Genomic DNA, 18,496 nt, shown 5'->3' on the forward strand with positions numbered 1-18,496 from the left:
CGAAAGGCGAGGTACACCCTGGACAAGATGTCAGCTCATCACGGGACACATGGAGACAAACAACCATTCACACTCACATTCACACCTACACGCAATTTAGACTCACCAATTAATCTAGCAAGTGCATTATTATTACAGTGGAGTGTCTCTCCCTTTATCCACTCCACTGATCATGCCCACCAAGAGTTCTGCCTCTTTAAGGAAGTTTTTCCTTGCCATTGTCGCCAGGTGCTTGCTCATGGTTGGAACCGTTGAGAAGAATATTATAACGATTATGAGACCTACTTTATATTGAGAGTGTCGTGAGATAACTTCTGTTATAATTTGGTACTAACTAAATAAAAACTGAATTCAGCTGAGTTTCAAACAAAATGACTTGAGTGAGGAGCCAAAATACAATTAAAATTTCCCAGGACAATATAGACTATTTCCATGTGGAAGTAGTTGGACTAGTCTGGTAAATTTCCAGGTTTTCCATGTGGGAACTCTGACTAGTGCTTCATTATTCTCTAAATAAGTAAAAATGTACTGACCACCAAACGACACAATCTTTGGGTCTATTTTGGTGAAAATCAAACAAGATTACCGGAAATGTTTCAGGCAAGATTGTCAAGTGTTTAAAAGTGTTAATATGAAGAGAAGCCCAGAGAGACTTATTGATTCATTTGGAGATATACTTTCATTACAAATAAAAAAGTACTTTCAAATGCATACACTCATTCCATTTTAAGGCCTAACAGTATGTAATCATTCTCAAATCTATGTGATTCCTGTTAGCAGATACATGTTTTTACATCTGACAATGATGGTTACACTCTGGATTACATATATTCACAATCACTCATGACCAGCATCTATTACAAGAAGAGGAAAAACACTTCATGATGTGTCATCACACCATTTTCTCACTGTTATTCATTGCCCACTGGCTTCATCCACTGTTTATGTTTGATAGCAAACCCCAGTCCTTCCTCCATGCTTCTCCATGAACCTTGAGGTCACTTATTTTTAGTTATGATACATTAATAGCATTTAATCCATCATCCCAACCACTTCTTAAAATCTTTGTCCCTTCGAAATCCATGTGCCTCCTTGCCGCCAGAAAACCCAGTCCATCTCTTTCCAACTTGCACCCTTGCTTATCCTTCTCACTGGGGTCCCAGTCCTCCCTGGGTGCTCTGGCCATCGCTGTGATCACTTCCCCACAGGAGATAAAACTGACTGAAGTCCACGTAAGGCGGGACCCTGCCCGTCTCGTCGGGCTGAGCCGCCTGGCTGCCTCTTTGGCGGAACAGGCTTCCATCTCCCGAGCTGGAGCTTGAGCTCTGCGTCTGGGTGTTGGTGGATTGGAGGGTGGCAGTGGGGCTCTGACTGCTGGAAAGAGAGGAGGGAAAGAACAGGGAGGAGGGGGAAGGTGGTTGGTTGAGGAGGGTGGAGGACGAGAAAGAGACAGGTGTGAGGGCGGGGATAGAAGAGGAAGAAGTGGGGGTGACAGAGGAGAGGAAGGGGTCCATGTAGGGGGTGGAGAGACAAAGGAGAGAGGTGGAGAGAGGGAGAGGACGGGGAGGAGGAGGGGTGGTTGAAAAAGAGAAGAGGGAGGTGGACAGGGGGAGAGGGGGAAGGGGAGAAAGGGGGTAAAGAGGGAGTTCAATTATGGGCTTCAGGACATTGACGGAAGTTTGGCAGGTACCGGGGTGAAACGTGCTAAAGGAGTAAAAAAGGAGAGGCAAGGACAGAGTGTAGGACGGATAGGATGGATATTGGCAAGTTGGGGCCAATGAAGAAGAGAAATATAAATGTGAGTCAGACAGTGAGTGGCAGGGAGAAGCATACCTTGTGGGCGAGTGAGCAAGAAAGAAAGAAAGAAAGAAGGAAACCAAAAGAGCAGCCACACAAGTGCTAATCGTGTTCATGAATATTATAATACAGGTATTTCAAGGAGGTTACCTCATTAACTAACTCAATTAAAGGCACACTCTAAACATGCTGACGAAAAGCCGCATTCAGACAGGACTGGTTGTTCATTTGAGTGGGCGTAGTTTGTTTTCAATACAATGGTGTGAGCTGCTGGGGTGCCAAAAAATGGGGTGCCAAAAGATACAGCGACCTGCAGTGGAGAAGCTGAACCAGATCTAACATTTGGAAGAACGTAGCCCGACATCACACTGTGTCTACCAATCAGACGAACAGACTGGGCAAACCCTCCACAGTCAGTCTGAAATGTCTCTGAAACTGACCCCGAAACGTCACCGGGCACATCTCGGTCACATCGCGACACTGTTTTGGTCCGTCCTGCACACGACTTCAAACCCCACCAAGAACGTTTTACTTGCTCGTTTGTTTACCTGCTCAGATTTGGTCGTTTTCCTTCCTAATTTGTTTCATTCTGTTTTTTGGAAAATCGACCGGATTCTCTATGCCGTTTCTGTGCCCGGTGGAAATTGGGGGTGAGGCTCATGTAGCCAGCTTCTAAATGTGTCTGGCTCGCAATTTACGCTGCAAAAATAGAGAAACAAAGAAGTTTAATTTGATTTGTGTCCGATGGTTTGAGACAGAGGGAAAGAACGACATAGAAAGTCAGTGAGATTGAGCGCGCCCCGACCTCGATAAACCAATGGTCGCCAACTCGTCAATCGCGATCGACTGGTAGATCTTACAAATACATTATACATTATTTTATGACTCTGGTGGTCAAAGTGATCAACTAGATTAGAGCAAAAGTGCTTCAGCTTGCTTATTCGAGGTGTTATTGGATGAGCTTGATGTCGCGTACGGAGACTGCAGTGAATACAATCAAGGCCAAGCTCGGTGTTTGGAACACACAGCTGAAAAACGGGAGGCTGACACACTTTTCCAACCTGTAGAAAATGGTATGTTATGTAACTTGCATGAAGCTTGAGTGGATAAGCATAACACTGCATGTGAACTGCTCACTGCTAGTGTGTTTTGTGTGTGTGTGTGTGTGTGTGTGTGTGTGTGCCTTCTATGAAACAAAAAAAATGACCTCATACAAAAGGAAATAGGCCACACCTTTATTTTTTGTCATAAAGCTGTACTTGGGCCTAATTGCATTGAGAATTTTGTTAGTATTACAGTTCTGTTTTCTAAAATGCTGATATTAATGTGACTTGAATGAAGCTTCAGTGGACAGGCATAACACCTGATATGATCTGCTTTTCTACCATGAACAAAATACCGTCCTCATATAATTCCACGTTCCTTTTCTTTTTGTGTTGAAATGAAATTGAATAACTTAGAATTGAAGTTGATGTGTTGACGTGAAGCTATGGCCAGTTTTAATATGCTAGTTACAGTGTTTTCTTTGTTGCAATCATTAGGGTTCGGGTTAGTTAGTTAACCTGAATAAAAGGCGTCAAGTTGGAAGTACAATCTGGGCTGTCTTTTTCTTTCAACGCTTCAATAGGTAGATCTTGCCTCTCACTAAGGTGGAGGTCAGGGATCTTGGGCTTAAAAAAGGTTGGATAATTTCTGTACAAACAGTAAAACTGACCCCTGAAAACTGATTTACTTAAATCCATGGGCCTACATTGCAGTATACGGTCGTGTACACTTGATCAAGAAAAGCTAGAAAAGTATTCTAATATTGAACTTAATCTTCTGGTCTCTAAAAGGGACCACAGTGGCAGAACATTGAGGAAGTGAAAACCATTCTTACATGAGAATAAGAAGAGCGATGACGGGAAGCAGGGGGGGTGAAAATCAAACTAAAATAAATGAAAGCAAGTAAAAAATGAGGGAGTTGAGAATCTTGCTTATGAAAAATATCCAAAATAAATGAACAGTGGGGAAGGAAGACTGGAGTCAGATTAAAGCTCACCCAGAGTGAACACAATGGCAGTGAGTGTGAGGGAAAACAAAGTTTATGAAGCAAAAACACGACAGCTGTGAGGCAAAAAACCAAAAAAAAAACAAGCTCATTCAGCACATGCACAGCAGGGGAAAAAAATATGCGAAGGAGTAAAAATCAAGCTTACACAGATCAACATGGTAGGAGGTAATTAAATTTAAGCACAGATGAGAGACAAAACCTCAATCTTACCCTGGTGTGGGGGTGCCTTCCTCCAGGGTGGAGGCAGTGTTGGTTCCATTGGTAAGGGTACTTTGAGAGGGCATGACCAGTGAGAGGGTGACACTGGTTTTACTGGTGCTCTGGCTGTTGGAGTAGGGCACTGACACGGGGTAGATGCGTCCACCTGAGAGGAGGGAAGAGCACATACATGTAATAAAAGGTTTGAAAAATCCTGTTCATCTCAGAACTGCTTATAAAGTTGACCAAGACTGCTGTTCAATTGTTTTAAAATGCGAATGTCTGAGGTACGCCGGTGTTCTTTTTCATACATTTCAGTACTATTATCAAGAAAAACTCAGTCAAACCAGTGTGCAGTCTCAGCATAAAATAGGCACCTTGGGAACCTGAAATAAATTGGATTTTTCTTCAGCCTGGACTTTGTGATTTTGGCTCTATGTGGTATTCTTGGCTGCACCTCTCAAATTTTTTTTTTTTTTTCCGTAAAGGCTGGCTGCTCAGATGTGAATAATCCTAGTGTTATTGTATTATTTCAAGATTTCTTTTGAAGTGCAGCTCTCCACTGGTTTCAAGTTTTCAGTGTGCTTATTCGTTTGAATTCATGTTGTAATAGCTGTAATCTTTAAAAGTCCTAAAATATTCAAATTTATCACATCTTCTTTGGCCCCATTCTTAGCACTGGGTGCAATCTCATACTTGTATTCACCTAAATGTTTATTATCTGACACACTGAAAAAAATAACTGTGGACAACTAAATATGACAGTCCTTATAGCTTCTTGGTTAAATATTTCATGTCCTGGTTTACAGCTCATAAAAATATGTTTTGACAGGTGGTTGTGAGTTGTCTTTGTTTTCAAAGGATTTCGATGATTTTTCAACCTTCTGTATGAATCTGACTTGGACATTTTGAAATGCCTGTAAAAAATTTTGAAGTTTTAAATGATATTCATGTGGCTAGTGTGGAAGTTTGCTGGTGTTGCGTGAAATGGGACCCAATCCTACCCTGTGTGGGCGTGAGCGCTCCGTCAGCCAGCGCGTAGTTGAGCGTGCGGATGAGCAGGGTCATGTCCTCATGCCGAGAACAGTAAGTCGCCCTCTGACGGCCGGACACGTAGACATCGTGGTGCAACCTCTTGACGCGGTCCACCACCGACTGAGCCGCTGTCTCCAGACTGGTCTGCTGGGCCAGCTCTGCTGCTACCATGGCAACGATTTCCTACAATGGACAGCACAAGAGACAGAGGGGTCAGAGGAAGAAGGATTGCTGATAAGAGTTGCAGAACTAAAGATGATGAAAGTGAGAAGAGGGAGACAGGAGAAGAACAAAAAGCCAGTGAGAAAAATAAACAAAATACAATAAGTGAAGAAAACAAGCATTGGACACTCAAACCAAATGTGGTCAAGAAAACAGGACTTGGAATACAAGTAGAAAAACATATAATAGAACAAAATATTAACAGAGAGATGATATCAATGAAGAGACAGCATAGGAAGGAAGGGAGGAACAGGGCAGGAAGGAAGAAAAACATGAAATTTGTGATTTGAGTTGGTTTGCAAAAGAAGAGAAACAAGCGGAGGGGAAATGGTTGGGGAGCTGAGAGGATGAATCTGCTAACCTGATTGGCCTGCTCAGGGCCGTGGGCAGACTCAAGGGCATTGATGAGACCTTCTGACATCAGCAACAAGAAGCCTGTCACGCTGTCCAAAGACTGGCTGCCGTGAATCTCCGGTTCTGCAATGATTGGACTCGTCTTGGCTGCGCTGTTGGTGGAGGAGGACAGATGGGTACGTTCAGGAGATGAATTAATGTGAAAGAGAGAGAAAGAGGAATACAAGCAAGTACAGGGACTGAAGGAGAGAGAGAGAGAGAGAGAGGTAGAGGAAGGAGCTGAGACAAAAAGAGAGACATAAGTGCACCTGACCTAAATACAATAAACCTAGCTAATCTCATATATCCAAAGAATCGCTTATACTTTGTTCACATCAAATTTCCTGCACTCTCTCTTGATGGCAGTCAGGAGGAAATTCTATAAGATTGTATTGTGTGTTTTATTGAGGATCATAATTGGAATGACTCGTAGATATCTGATCCTGATTTGCTTGGCCTGGACTGCAGACAGGAACAGGAAATGAGAAGTGTGAGAGAGGGGGCCTCCGGATCATGGAATTTCAAGAGGCTCAACTCAGCTGGGGTAAAAGAGAGGCTGGAACAGAGTCAGATCTGATAATAAAGACCATAATATGGAGACAGAGCCTCCACTGTCCAGGTAGTGTACACACACACACAGTGCTACAAAGTCAGAAACTGAGTCTGCAAGAACTGTAAGGCAAGTGGAACTGTGGCAGCTAATGAAACATGTTAAAAAGAAAAGTTTGAAGAGGGGACGTTCGGTGATTTGCTTTCTCTCCGAGAGGTAAATACAAATCTCTTCTGTCTGTATAGAAGTTTAGAAAACACGACGCCAGCAGGATGAATAGCTTTGCTTAGCTTAACCTACCTGGAAATGAGTAAAACAGCTAGTCTGGCTCTAGTTGAACAAAATCTGCCTACAGGCACCTATAAACCTGCCTAATTAACATGTTTTATGTTTGTTTGTTTTTTTATCTTTCCAGTTTTATTTCCTTTTTTTTGTGCCAAAGACAGACAGGAAAACAGGCTGGAGTAAAACCCGAGTTACTGCAGCAAGGCCTCAGCCTTTCGCACACGGGGTGCACACTCTACCAGTTGAGCTAACAGAGTACCCCAACATGTTAAAACACATTTCTTTAATATGTATATTGACTGAAATCCAAAAAAAACGTGATAGGAGTGTCTGGCTGCATCATAGAGACAAAAAAAAAAAAGACTCCAGGAATTCACTGTGCTGGACCAAGAAATAGTTCCAGTACATAACTCATCATAAAACAACTTGTTGTTTGTGTATGAATTAAACCAATGAGTTATGACATGTTGCTAGTCACATTTAGGCAGGTAGATGGATTTTTTTTTTTGCCTTTGAACAGAGATAAGTTAGCTGTTTTCCCATGCTTCCAATCTTTCTGCTAAGGTAATCGTCTCCTGGCTCTATATTTATCACGCAGGCATGAGAGTGATATTGACCTTGTCATCTAATGGCAAAAGAAAAAGAAAAAAGTCACAATATTTAAAGATTTAAAACTGAATCCATCGACAAATACAAAACAAAAAAAAAAAAAAAAAAAGTATTTTATTTTTTGTATAGGATTGTTCAGGATGCTTTCCTACTTTTTAAATCTTTTGGCACTTCTAGTGATGTACTGATACATCTTTTCCTCTGGAGTATATTTATCGGTTCCTCCCTAATAAATAGGAAACATAAAGGATGGCATGTACACTGTGATGGGGTTTGAGTATTCTGAGTTCACCTGAGCAAGTCGATTTCATTGTAGTTGAACTTCACTCGGTAGTCTCCGAGCCTCCTCGTGCTGCTCTGGCCGGCAATCTGCCCCGCCTGCCTTACACGAGCTGAATCCACACCTGGGTTATAAAAAAAAAAAAAAAGAATGAAAAAAAATATGGAGGAGAGGAGAAAAACATCACAGTTAGCGGGAGGCAGAAAGTGAGGACAAACAAAAGAGGTCAGGACTGCGGTATCATGATGAGACAGGGGGCGGTGGGGGAGAGGAGCGGGACATTTTATATGGGAAAGGAAAGGATAAAGCAATAAGACAAGAGCAATATGTAGAAGCAAGAGATGGGGGTGGGAGGAGGGGGAGGAGGAGGGGGTGGGGTATGTTTGGGGGTGGATGAAAATATGAGAGGAGAGGTCACCTTCAGCTGGGTTAATGGAATGACTGCCATTTCATTTAAATCACTCAGAGAGAGGGGCCTGAACAACAGAATAATTATGTGACTCCCAACTGGAGACAAGAGAACAAAGACAGACAGAGACCTCTGCCTCCTTTTTTTATGGTGTGGCGTGAAATGGTGAGAAACAATGCAGCTCATTCAATATTATATTCATTACAGGTGCCTGGCTACACCTAATGTTTTGTCCTCAAAGTTAATCACAATGTATGTATTCTCTGTTACATACACAACCCTCAGTACTCGACCCATTAGCTCTGCTGTCCACTGTGGATAAAAGGTCCCAATTGTGTCTTTATGCTGGCTTGTCCTAATGGCTGTCTCTGTCTGCACAGAATGCAACAAATGCAATGCATGTCTGAATGTACATACGCTGCTGTGTTCATTTTGTCTATACCAGTGTGACCAAGATACTCTCAATTAATTTGTCACAGCCACAATAGCTTAAAATCCATGTAAAGCGAGAATAAATGTGTGTTCTGAGTTTGTCGGATGAAAGAAGAAAGTGTTATTAACCCATTCACCCACGACTTATTGTCTGAAATTTGTCAGATGAGTTCAGAAAATGACATGACTAACTTTGAAACACTCTGAGCGAGATGAATTCATCTCTACCTCTCTGCTAGGGGTGCAGGGGTTTGCTCAGGGTGGCCTCAGTGTGTCATCGAGCCACCCTTTAAGGACCGCCCCAAAAAATCAGAAAACTGTTTTAACCTCTAACTCCACATTTCAGTAATAAATCGTTCAAAGTCTTTCCACATGTTTTCAGCAACTGTTATCCGACATATTTAATATAGTAAAAGGAACACTTGTTCTTGTGAACTGTGAATCAGTGACTAGATTTTTGTCTTTCTTAGGATTAATGAGTACAAAAGGAAGGAGGCAGCGCTGCTAATAAAATTGGTGATATGGAATGTGACTCACTTGATTATGTGAACTCACATGGCTACTTATTAATTTTTCCGAAATTAAAATTTGAAGGTGCAGTGCGTTTAGGAGGGTTCTACTGACAGAATACGGCAGAAATTGATCACAATATGCATAATTATGTTTTAATTAGTGTGTAAACATCTGAAAATAACAATTAACAATGAGCCTTTTTTTCTGCAGATGCCGCTGGTCCGCTTTCACAGTGTCCGCCATTTTGAGGGACCAAACTAACCCTGTTCAGATGGTTTATGCATCTTTTCTGTCATCTTTGTATATCACTGTCTATGTGCCTGTGTGTCTCACCCAGTGCAGCCAGTCTCTGTAGCTCATCTTCATTGTCTGTGCTGTGTGGTCGGCCGATCTGGAGAACCTGGTTCTGGCCATCGATGCTGGACTTGCACAGCAGTGCCCTGTTGGTACCTGTAATCAAGGACAAACATACAAGAGTTCAGAGAGGATGTCAGCCTACTCTTCTGTCATTTTTTTTTTTTTAAGGATGAGACATTTTGCCCTCTAATTTTTACACACGTTAATGATGCAGAGACAAAAAATGATGTTGCCCTGAGGTGACTCACAGCCCCAGTCTCCATGTCAGTGAATTAGTGTTAGTACTGTGCTGCTTTTACAAAAGCTAACTATTGATCACTGGATGATGAAGCCAGTTGCTGACATGTGAGCTGACCAGCGGTCGATCGATACTGAATTCACTTTTTATATTAACATTTTGGGGCAGTGAGCAGGAGCTTGATGTTCTGTAAATGCTTGGCGTAGCTGCTTGTCTGATGTGCAGACAAGGACATCCAATCAGCTTCATTATAATGAAATTGCAGACAGGGGCCCATGTACCTGTACTAATCCTCTCTGTGGGTTCTTGAGCTTCAGACTTTTTAACCGTGTTGACAGGACACATGCTTTTATAGTGTAGTCATGTTTTTTTTTTTATTTACAAAATACTATAAAAAGCCTCTTGGTAAGCGTGGTGATAACCCTCATGTCCATATGTGCTACGCTGCAGCTGCTACATATATGAAAAGAACTGCAAACGTTCATATACCCTTGACTGCCTCCCACACACTCACAGGATATCAAATTATGGGTCATATGACCTTAACTGTCAAATTTTTTTCACATCAACACACAGCTGGAAGTGCTTTTTACAACACACTTACTCTTATGTTCAAACCTCTCTAGGATTCATGTTCTCTCAACTTTGATCTCTTGACCCCCCCCTCCCAGCGAGGAGACGGCCCTCCTTTCTATTTTCTACTAATTACTACAGTCCCCCATTTTCTGCTCTGTGCCACGTCCTTGAGGACAAAAGAAAATGAAGTCCCAGAGAGAGGGTGAGGGGCTCTTTTCCTTTGCCTGCTGCAGAATCTATGGTGTAAACAAAAAGACATACACATCTAAAAACACTGTATTTAAGGAATAAACCCGAGGTGCTTTGAATGCAAGCAAAGATTCATATCCTTAATTAATAATTAAATCAGGCAGAACAATAACCACAGTGCATGGTTACATGAAACAAGCCACATATACAGCAGCTGGGCTCTGGTACTTTATGATTAACTTTGATTCTGAAGGAGAAATACTCCTGTGGCTCCTCTGGGTTTGGGGTGTGGGTGTGTGAATGTCTCCCACAGTCTTTTTTGAATTTCCTCACAGTTAAGCATCTAAAATGTCCTGCTGGTTGGTAGTAAAATATTAATAACAAATGCTTCTTTTCCTGTTCTGTGGCTCAAGGAGTCAGGTGGGAATCTGTACACACAAACTCACCACATTTATACACACACACACAGAGCAGGCTATCATACGACTGCCCCAACAGCGGGTTATCTGCAGGAGTCTGATTTTGGCACCAGGGGGTTCAAAAACAACAGCCAACGTGTAGATGTTTTGAATAAACAGAGTCAGTATGATTCCAACATCTGTCCGAAGGCCACACAGAAAACTTGCCTGTAGAAATAAACTTTCTGCGCAGTAAGATACACCTTACATCATTCATCTATGCGAGACCTACCGATTTAGTCATCTCAGAACTTATTTTTTTAGTCATTTCTATCAAAAATAATCTGGATTATTATTCCAGACCCTTCCTACAGTAGATCTGTATCTATATGTGCGGCACAGCACATGATAATAAACATATTTAGCCAAATATTTTGTACCTTCGGTCTCTGGTTACTTACTGTTGGATGTAAAATGAGTAATTTAGGACTTTAAATGCCCTTTAAGGTGTGTGAATTCTTTGGAAACAGTAAAAGGTTGAGCTTAGACCTCGTAGTGACTCTAAAATATAAATCTTAAATAGTGTACAACATGATTTCACATGACCAATGACTATAACTGTACATCACCTTGCTTTAACGGGGCCAACTGATACCCAAACCCAGCCCTTACGTGCTCTGCCTCTAGCTGATGCTGTGTATCCGGCATTAGCTTACACACTACTAAAAATAGCGCCTGCGCTCTCTTGATAGAGCAGCAAAAAGAGAACGAGAGATGATGGCAGACATAAACACATAAACGTGTTTTTGTAGCTTAAAATGGGTGTTCGGCAGCATCTCCATTGTGAGATCCAGATGAGGTCATGTAGCAGCAGAGGCGCTCGCCACACCACTTTCAAGATATCAGAAAGTATCATGAAATAAAATCGAAGACTTGAAGTTTTAAGATCTTTTTCGGGTGTTAGAATGCAACACTTTAGAGTTATAGGAAAGAAATTCACAGAGAAATCATTAACTGCTGTGTGACAACAGTCTGCTGGTTATATGTTTATGATCAATATAGATGTTAAATTGTTGGGCCTCTGTAAATAATATTATAAAGAATATGACCTGCTCTATATGATGAGTGTCATGAGATAGCCTCTGTTATGATTTGGTGCTATATAAATTAAATTGAAGAACTGCGATGCAACAAATCACAAATCTCTCTTCTTCACTCACTGTGCTCTCATCAACACACGCGCCCCTTCTATTAATATCACAGAAACAAACACGGAACCTATGGAAAGCACTTCTCGTACGTGAAACCACATGAATCTTACAGGAACTACGTCTGTCTACATTTGTTGCAATCTGGTTCCTCTGGCTGAAACAAAGGTTTACTTTGTGAGTTCCTCAAAACGTGTTTAATCTGCTTGTAGAGTTCCTGTGGTGGAAATGGCCTATATGAATCACTTTTCTGTGAACACCACTCAGCCGGTCTGACAAAGTAGACCCTGACTGGAATTTTACAAAACCTGTATAAGCCTGACATCTACTGGTATAAAACAGGTTTCTACGTAGACGTCTACTATTGTCTGGTGTATGATGATATTTTTAAAGTACTAAGACAAAGAAAAATGAAACATTTGATCCAGCTAAATTAAAGTATTTCTGTCAAATGTGATAATGCCTCAGTAATTGTACTGTCAAAGTCAGACACTGCGAATTAAGACAACTCTAGCCTGTGTAAACGTGCGTGTGTGTGTGTACATACCAACGTTGGCGATGTAAAGCTTGTTGTTTAAGATGAGTGCCACAACCGCTGTAGCTCCTCCTGACACCTCCTGCTCGAGCTCTTTCAGGCGCTCCTGCACCTTCTGACCCTGGGAAGAAAGCTGGTGGAATGACACATTCTGACCAGCCAGGAGGAGACGAGGAAGAAGGAGAATGAAGGAGAGCAGGAAGGGAGAGTGGCAAGTGAAAGAAGTGGGGGAGAAAGAAAAGAGGAACGTTATCAGTAGGATTAGGCAGATTGAAGGATAGAAATAGGAGAAATGATAAAAAGAGGGGGTGAGAAATATAACCATTAAGCAAGAGACGTGAGACGTGAGTGGAAACATGAGGACGGGGAGGAGAACAAAAAAGAAAACAGGTGTACGATAAGTAAGACCATGAGAGAGTAAGCATGAAAGAGATGGATAAGCAAAGTGTGATAACGAGATTAAGTCTCGATATTCTTAATTAAAAACACACCACACCAGAAACGCCATTAGAACTGACACTTTAGTGAAGTAGAGCCTGGGAAAAAAAAAAAAAAAGAGGAGATATGGCTCAAGAAGAAAAAGATGGAGATGGCAGAAGAGCAGACTGGATCCAGAGGAGGAAAACTGAAACCAGCTTATCTAATGAAACAGGCTGATGAGCCCAATTAGAACATAACAAGCTCATTCTCCGACGGCTGGGCATTAAGCTCATACTAATGCCCAAATCTGCGGTTGCTATGGAAACCGACAGAGAACACCTCTTCTCAATTTTCAGCCTAATCTGTCAATATGCTTCTCAGAGAGCGAGGGTGTGTGTGTGTGTGTGTGTGTGTGCGGTATACCTCATTGTGTGGTAGGAGGTAGTTGGACAGGTGAGCTTTCTCAGCCAGAGCGTCATCTATCGTCTCAAAGTAGCTCTTCTCCACCACATCAAAGGCCTGCGACAACAAGAACGTGCATCTTTATTAAACAATGTTGGTAATTATCCGGGTCGCTACAGCACATACGATACTGCACGGGTCGTATTAACTGAATATTTTCTGTCGCTGATTTATTTATCTTTTTTAACAATAACGGAAAAATCTGATATAAAAACGATGAGAGTGATCTACCATTACTTTACGTAATTCTCACGCAACACTGTCAATAACCACATGTGGACCACTTAAAGTAGAGCCCCTGTCCAGTTTGTGGTGACTGTGAACATTAATTAGCTATTGTCTCGTAATCTCGTCTTTGATTAAAACACGCACGGCCTCGTTTTAACTTCTAGCCGGCTTAAAAAAAAAGGTTAAAAAAAAGAGGGACTGACATGGAAGATAAAGGACAAGTAAGTAATGCTAATAACATTTATCAGACAGTGGCGACTAATATTAGAGTGGAAGCAAGTAGCAGCAAGGAGGTAAGAATCCTTCATAACATTCAGTGATCTCATGCAAGACTGTCAATAATAACGCGCGTGTTGACATGAAAAGTGACAACATGGTCGTTGTCTCTGCCCATTCCCTTAAAAATGCATAATCTGTGAGTTCTGTATATTAAATGTTATTGTGATTGAGCTGTTTGTCTAAATTCAGTGCCATTAAATTGTCTACATGTCTCATTAAAAAAATACAATTCAAAGATTATGGCAGACTGATACGGGATTTTTTTTCTCTGATTACCAACATGTCGACCGATATAGTAAATTTTAAGTTTTCTATGTGGATTGTGCATGATTTGCACCAATATGACCAGTCAAACAACAAAAAAAACACCATCAAAGAATATTTAAATTAAATATTCTTTAACAAGTTTATTAGTTCTACACACATGGATACACTTTGTAAACTAACTCTAGTTGACGTTGCTGAGAGCTGCTGCTTCTTTTCGTATTCTGCACTGCACGTCACAGTAAATCACAGTGCACTCTGCTGGATACATCATGCAGAGACGTCAATATCTTACCACAATGTATCTGTTATCTGTAGTTAGATTGCGTATTTAAAGGCCGTCCATCAATTCTGGAGTGATAGTATTTGGATTTTTTTTCCCCTCACTCTTCCTAGAATATAAATCCGTTACACTGCTCGCTTTGTAATCACTTACATGTCGAACATGTAAGATAAACGTGGTCAGACCTGTGTGAGGATCCTGCGGACGTCGTTGTCTGTGTGACTGGAGTTGAGCTGTCCTAGCAGCAGTTCAGCTGTCAGACACTGGGAGGCAAAACTGGCCACTCTGCTGCCATCATAACCGTTAAAAACCCCATACAGGAAACAGCCATCCTCGCCTCTGATTGGTGGAGAAAAAAACAACAACAATATATCACATGGTGATCAAAAGGAGTCAATGGCAAGTTGAGCTAAGATGCAGGCAGCGGTCATCACTCCAGGCATGACGTTATTCCTTTCTGTCTCTTTTTTTTTATGCTGTTATTATTAAATAGCGTTCGTGTTTCCAGAGCGCCTCACCTGAACCTTAGGTGTCCGTCCTCGTTGGTGTGGCTCTGAGTTCCTTTACCGTCGGAGCTGTACACACAGTTTGGTGCAGTGCCAACCCCACACATCTGACACAGTGGCAGGTCATCTGTCCAGCTCTGATGCTGTCATGGGGAGAAAAAAAAAAAAAAAGGAATGATTGAACGTGTCAATTCTGTATATATCAAATCATAAGTAATGCTCTGTATATCAGTCTGTCCGTCTGTTTCTGATTCTCTCCCTTTCTCTTTGTATCACACAGGAGCAGCAGTAACAGGTGAGCCACGTGTGAAGGAAGTTTTTTTTTTCCGAATGATAGACACCAACCACGTGTGTTCACTATTTACTATTACAGTCAATGGATTGTGTGTTCTGTCTGTGTGTGTGTGTCTCTTCAAAATAAACACGCACTGACTTCATCTACTTGTGTAACTGTCAGTAGACAAAGGTATCAACACTTTTGACAACCCTCAGTCTGTTTTTTTTTTTTTGCATTGTCGTGTATATTAACTTTTTAGTGCATTTCTAAGATTACTGATAATTTTCTCCTATACATTAAAGTTTTAATAAATACATTTTTCTTGGTCCTTAGCTTACCCAAAAAGCATTACCTTGTTCTATGTTACTGTGTGTAACACATTGTTGTTGTAACATGTGTTCTTCTGCCGCATGTGATAAAGGGTAATACCATGTAATATGTAGTCCCGATTTCTAATAATGAACCAAATTACCATTCTGATTTTTAATTCTGCACGCTGTATCGATCCCGAAGGAAATTCAAGCATCCAGCAGCAGCATGGAAAACATGCATCGAACATACATTACAACTAACCAATAACATAGCATCCGTACGTTAAAATTAAGCAGAGATAGATCTAAATTTCAATATGCACAGAGAAATTAAACACGTGCATAGGATTTAAATATGTACAAAAGAATAAAAAAGAGGTAGAGTCTAAAACTCTAAAAGTTAGAAGAATTAAAGAATGTGCAGGGGCATGCATACACTGTACATAAGCACACATATTCTTTAAAATGTATATTTACAATTAAAGATGTGACACACACACACACACACACACATATATATATATTATATACACCATACATACTAAATATACACACACACCACACACACATATATATATAGATATATAGAGATATATATATATATATATATATATATAATATATATATAACACACAACATACATACATACTACATACATACATATACACACACACATACATACATAATATATATACACACAGACAATATTACATTATATATACACATACACACAACACCCAACATACATACACACAATACAATAATAGTACATATACATACACACACACACACACACACACATATAGATATATGCACTTACAGGCCACTTCATTAGGTACACATCTGTACAGACTGTCAGAGCGGTATTATTTCTACTTTATGTTTATTGTTGAGCTCGTAGTGTTGTACTGTGCATTATACTGAAAGTGTTTTCTATCTCATGGCCCTCTCATGTATGTAAACAGGGGAAACGCCTGTCAATATAACAACACCACTGCAGACTACAACTTCAATACTAAACACATCGTTAGATTAATACCTCTCTGCCCTGTTATGTTTATCTTTCTTCGTGTACCTGTGTGTGAGCACACTGAGATTGACTTCACTCAGGTGTGTGTGTGCACACACTCAGTAAAGGTGACTCTGTGACATTTTAAGATTGCTAGGCGACCGTGACACCACCGAGCCTCAGCTACTTCACTCAGGGTGTGAGGGGGCACCGGTCAAACTCGTAACCACCTCCAGTCTTTCGTAATCTCAACTGCCCTCGTCAAACAGACACTAATAAATCGGATTATTTTGATATTAAACTTGTGGCAGCTGGCTAAACTGTTAGCAAACAGCTTCATAAAGCTCAACCTAAAGCAGCTAGCGACTAGCATCCCCTGAACGAGCCCGAAACAAGGCTGACCGGAGCCAAACAAACACAGAGAGCCGCCGGAGGGAGGGAGAGAGAGCGAGAGAGAGGTGAGACCAAAGCACTCCCTGAACACAAATGCAGCCGTGACGTGACAGGTAAGAGAGAGTGATCAAAAAGTTTTCACTCACGCTCTGCATCAGATTCCTGCGCTGCGCCGCCATGTCGGACGGTCCCTCGTTGCGTTCACGGACCATCGCCAAAGTCCGAACACGCGAGTTTCGAGGTGACAAATCCACACAGTGGTAAAAGATAATCATGCATTGAAGTGGAGAAGACACGAGTTAGATTCAGTCGAAATGAAAACATTCTGAAACGATATCCTTCGTGGGTGCTGTGATAATTCACTGTAAGTAACCGTATACAGGAAAAAAAACATGCTTAAATTAGAGCTTGGTAATTGTTTGTGTTTTACTCAAACGATTTCAGAATCGTATAATTCACTTCATCTCTTTTTTTCCCTAAATATCCCACCGCCTTTCTCGTCTTGTGGCGTTTTATATTTAGCATTTTAATGAACAGGTTTGCATAATAATTAATAGTGTGCTAAATTCCTGACAGCACTTTAATGCATCTCCGCACATCCATATGATTTCTTGTCAAACTCGAGATTTTTATTTTTTTAATTATTAGATGATAAATCCTCTCTTCTGTGCTATCACAATAAAATACAGTTAACCAACAACTCTTGGTTTAGTCAATTTATGCAATAAATAAATAACATTTCCGGTTTGTGCTGGATTTCTTTGACAACATCGCCACCGTGTGTCTTCATCTCGTAACTACACGAGTAAACAACGACTGCTGCTGGTGGCTGTTTGCTCTTCTTGACATTAGAAGTTGAAGCCCCACCATTTATATTATATTATAATCTGTGCTCTGTATATTACTGTTAATAAGAATACATTAATCTGATAATCTAATTCAAATAAATAAATAAATTCGTTTTATTTACTATTCTATGCAATCCACTGTTTTGATCAGCAGAGTGAGTAAGAGGCATGACAAGAGTTAAATGATATGCCAGGGATGTCCAAAGTACGGCCCGGGGTCCAATCACGGCCCGCAGTCAGATTTCATGTGGCCCAAATCTTCATTTTAAAATATATTATTTATGGCCTGTATGTATGGCTGAAAGATTAAGCTTTTTTGGGTTTACGTAACGAAGCATTTAAATATCTAAGGACAGAACTGCTGGTGTCATGTACCTGTAGATGTGACACAAAGTATTACTTTCTGAATGATCTTGTTAAAGAGAAGAACATGAGTGATACCTTTTAAACTTAAATGTTCACAGACTTTGCGTTACTCATAATAAGTCATGTTTAGAATGAACATGAGGTGAAGATTTGTATCAACTTCATGCAAGTTTAACGTATTGCATATAATTTATTCTTTGTTATCTGACTTTGGTGACATTGCCATTTAAAAAAACAAAAAACAAATGTAACTTATTGTTCATTTTTTTTTATTTTTAAAATGTTAGCATTGGCCCCCGGGCATCTTCACATTGTCAAATCTTCAAAAGAAGTTTAGACTGTAGGTAAAATTCTTACCAGTGGAGGGAGGCATGTGCCACATTTCTTTGTCTCACTGCAGCTGCTCAGTATCACTAAACTAAAAACTAAAAACTTGAAATGAGTTTATGTGTACAATATTTTTGTTACTTTGCATTAGTAGAGAATACTTAAATATTCATGTACAAACAATTCATAGACATTTACTGTATGTTTTTTTTAAGAATATATAGTAGATCTGTTGTATCCCCCACT

The 18,496-nt window shown here is 40.6% G+C and overlaps 1 protein-coding gene across 3 annotated transcripts; it reads right to left on the minus strand.

The window, feature by feature from the left end:
- Positions 1-660: 660 nt before the first annotated feature.
- Positions 661-16,947, minus strand: tab1 (TGF-beta activated kinase 1/MAP3K7 binding protein 1). 3 transcript variants are annotated; one of them, XM_010739064.3, is made up of 11 exons: positions 16,856-16,947; positions 14,732-14,862; positions 14,399-14,552; positions 13,121-13,216; positions 12,290-12,398; positions 9,110-9,226; positions 7,435-7,546; positions 5,667-5,811; positions 5,053-5,266; positions 4,061-4,214; positions 661-1,374 (listed from the first exon to the last, which is right to left on the minus strand). In XM_010739064.3, exons 1-11 carry the CDS (start codon positions 16,919-16,921, stop codon positions 1,149-1,151), a joined length of 1,524 nt encoding a protein of 507 aa, XP_010737366.2. In that variant the 5' UTR covers positions 16,922-16,947; the 3' UTR covers positions 661-1,148. The 3 variants fall into 3 exon arrangements, with proteins under 3 accessions (XP_010737366.2, XP_010737365.2, XP_010737364.2); XM_010739063.3 differs by having other exon boundaries at positions 661-1,371; positions 12,290-12,428; XM_010739062.3 differs by having other exon boundaries at positions 12,290-12,428.
- Positions 16,948-18,496: the final 1,549 nt, after the last annotated feature.

Source organism: Larimichthys crocea, chromosome X (genome assembly GCF_000972845.2).
Source record: "Larimichthys crocea isolate SSNF chromosome X, L_crocea_2.0, whole genome shotgun sequence".
Classification (NCBI taxonomy): domain Eukaryota; kingdom Metazoa; phylum Chordata; class Actinopteri; family Sciaenidae; genus Larimichthys; species Larimichthys crocea.

Excerpts from the sequence above, each read along its gene's own strand:
- tab1 (XM_010739062.3), bottom strand. The coding sequence starts at position 16,921 with ATGGTCCGTGAACGCAACGAGGGACCGTCCGACATGGCGGCGCAGCGC. Across the intron at positions 12,429-13,120 it reads ACCTCCTACCACACAATGAG|AATGTGTCATTCCACCAGCT; the intron begins GTATACCGCACA and ends CTGGCTGGTCAG. Across the intron at positions 4,215-5,052 it reads AGCGCTCACGCCCACACAGG|GTGGACGCATCTACCCCGTG; the intron begins GTAGGATTGGGT and ends CCCTCCTCTCAG.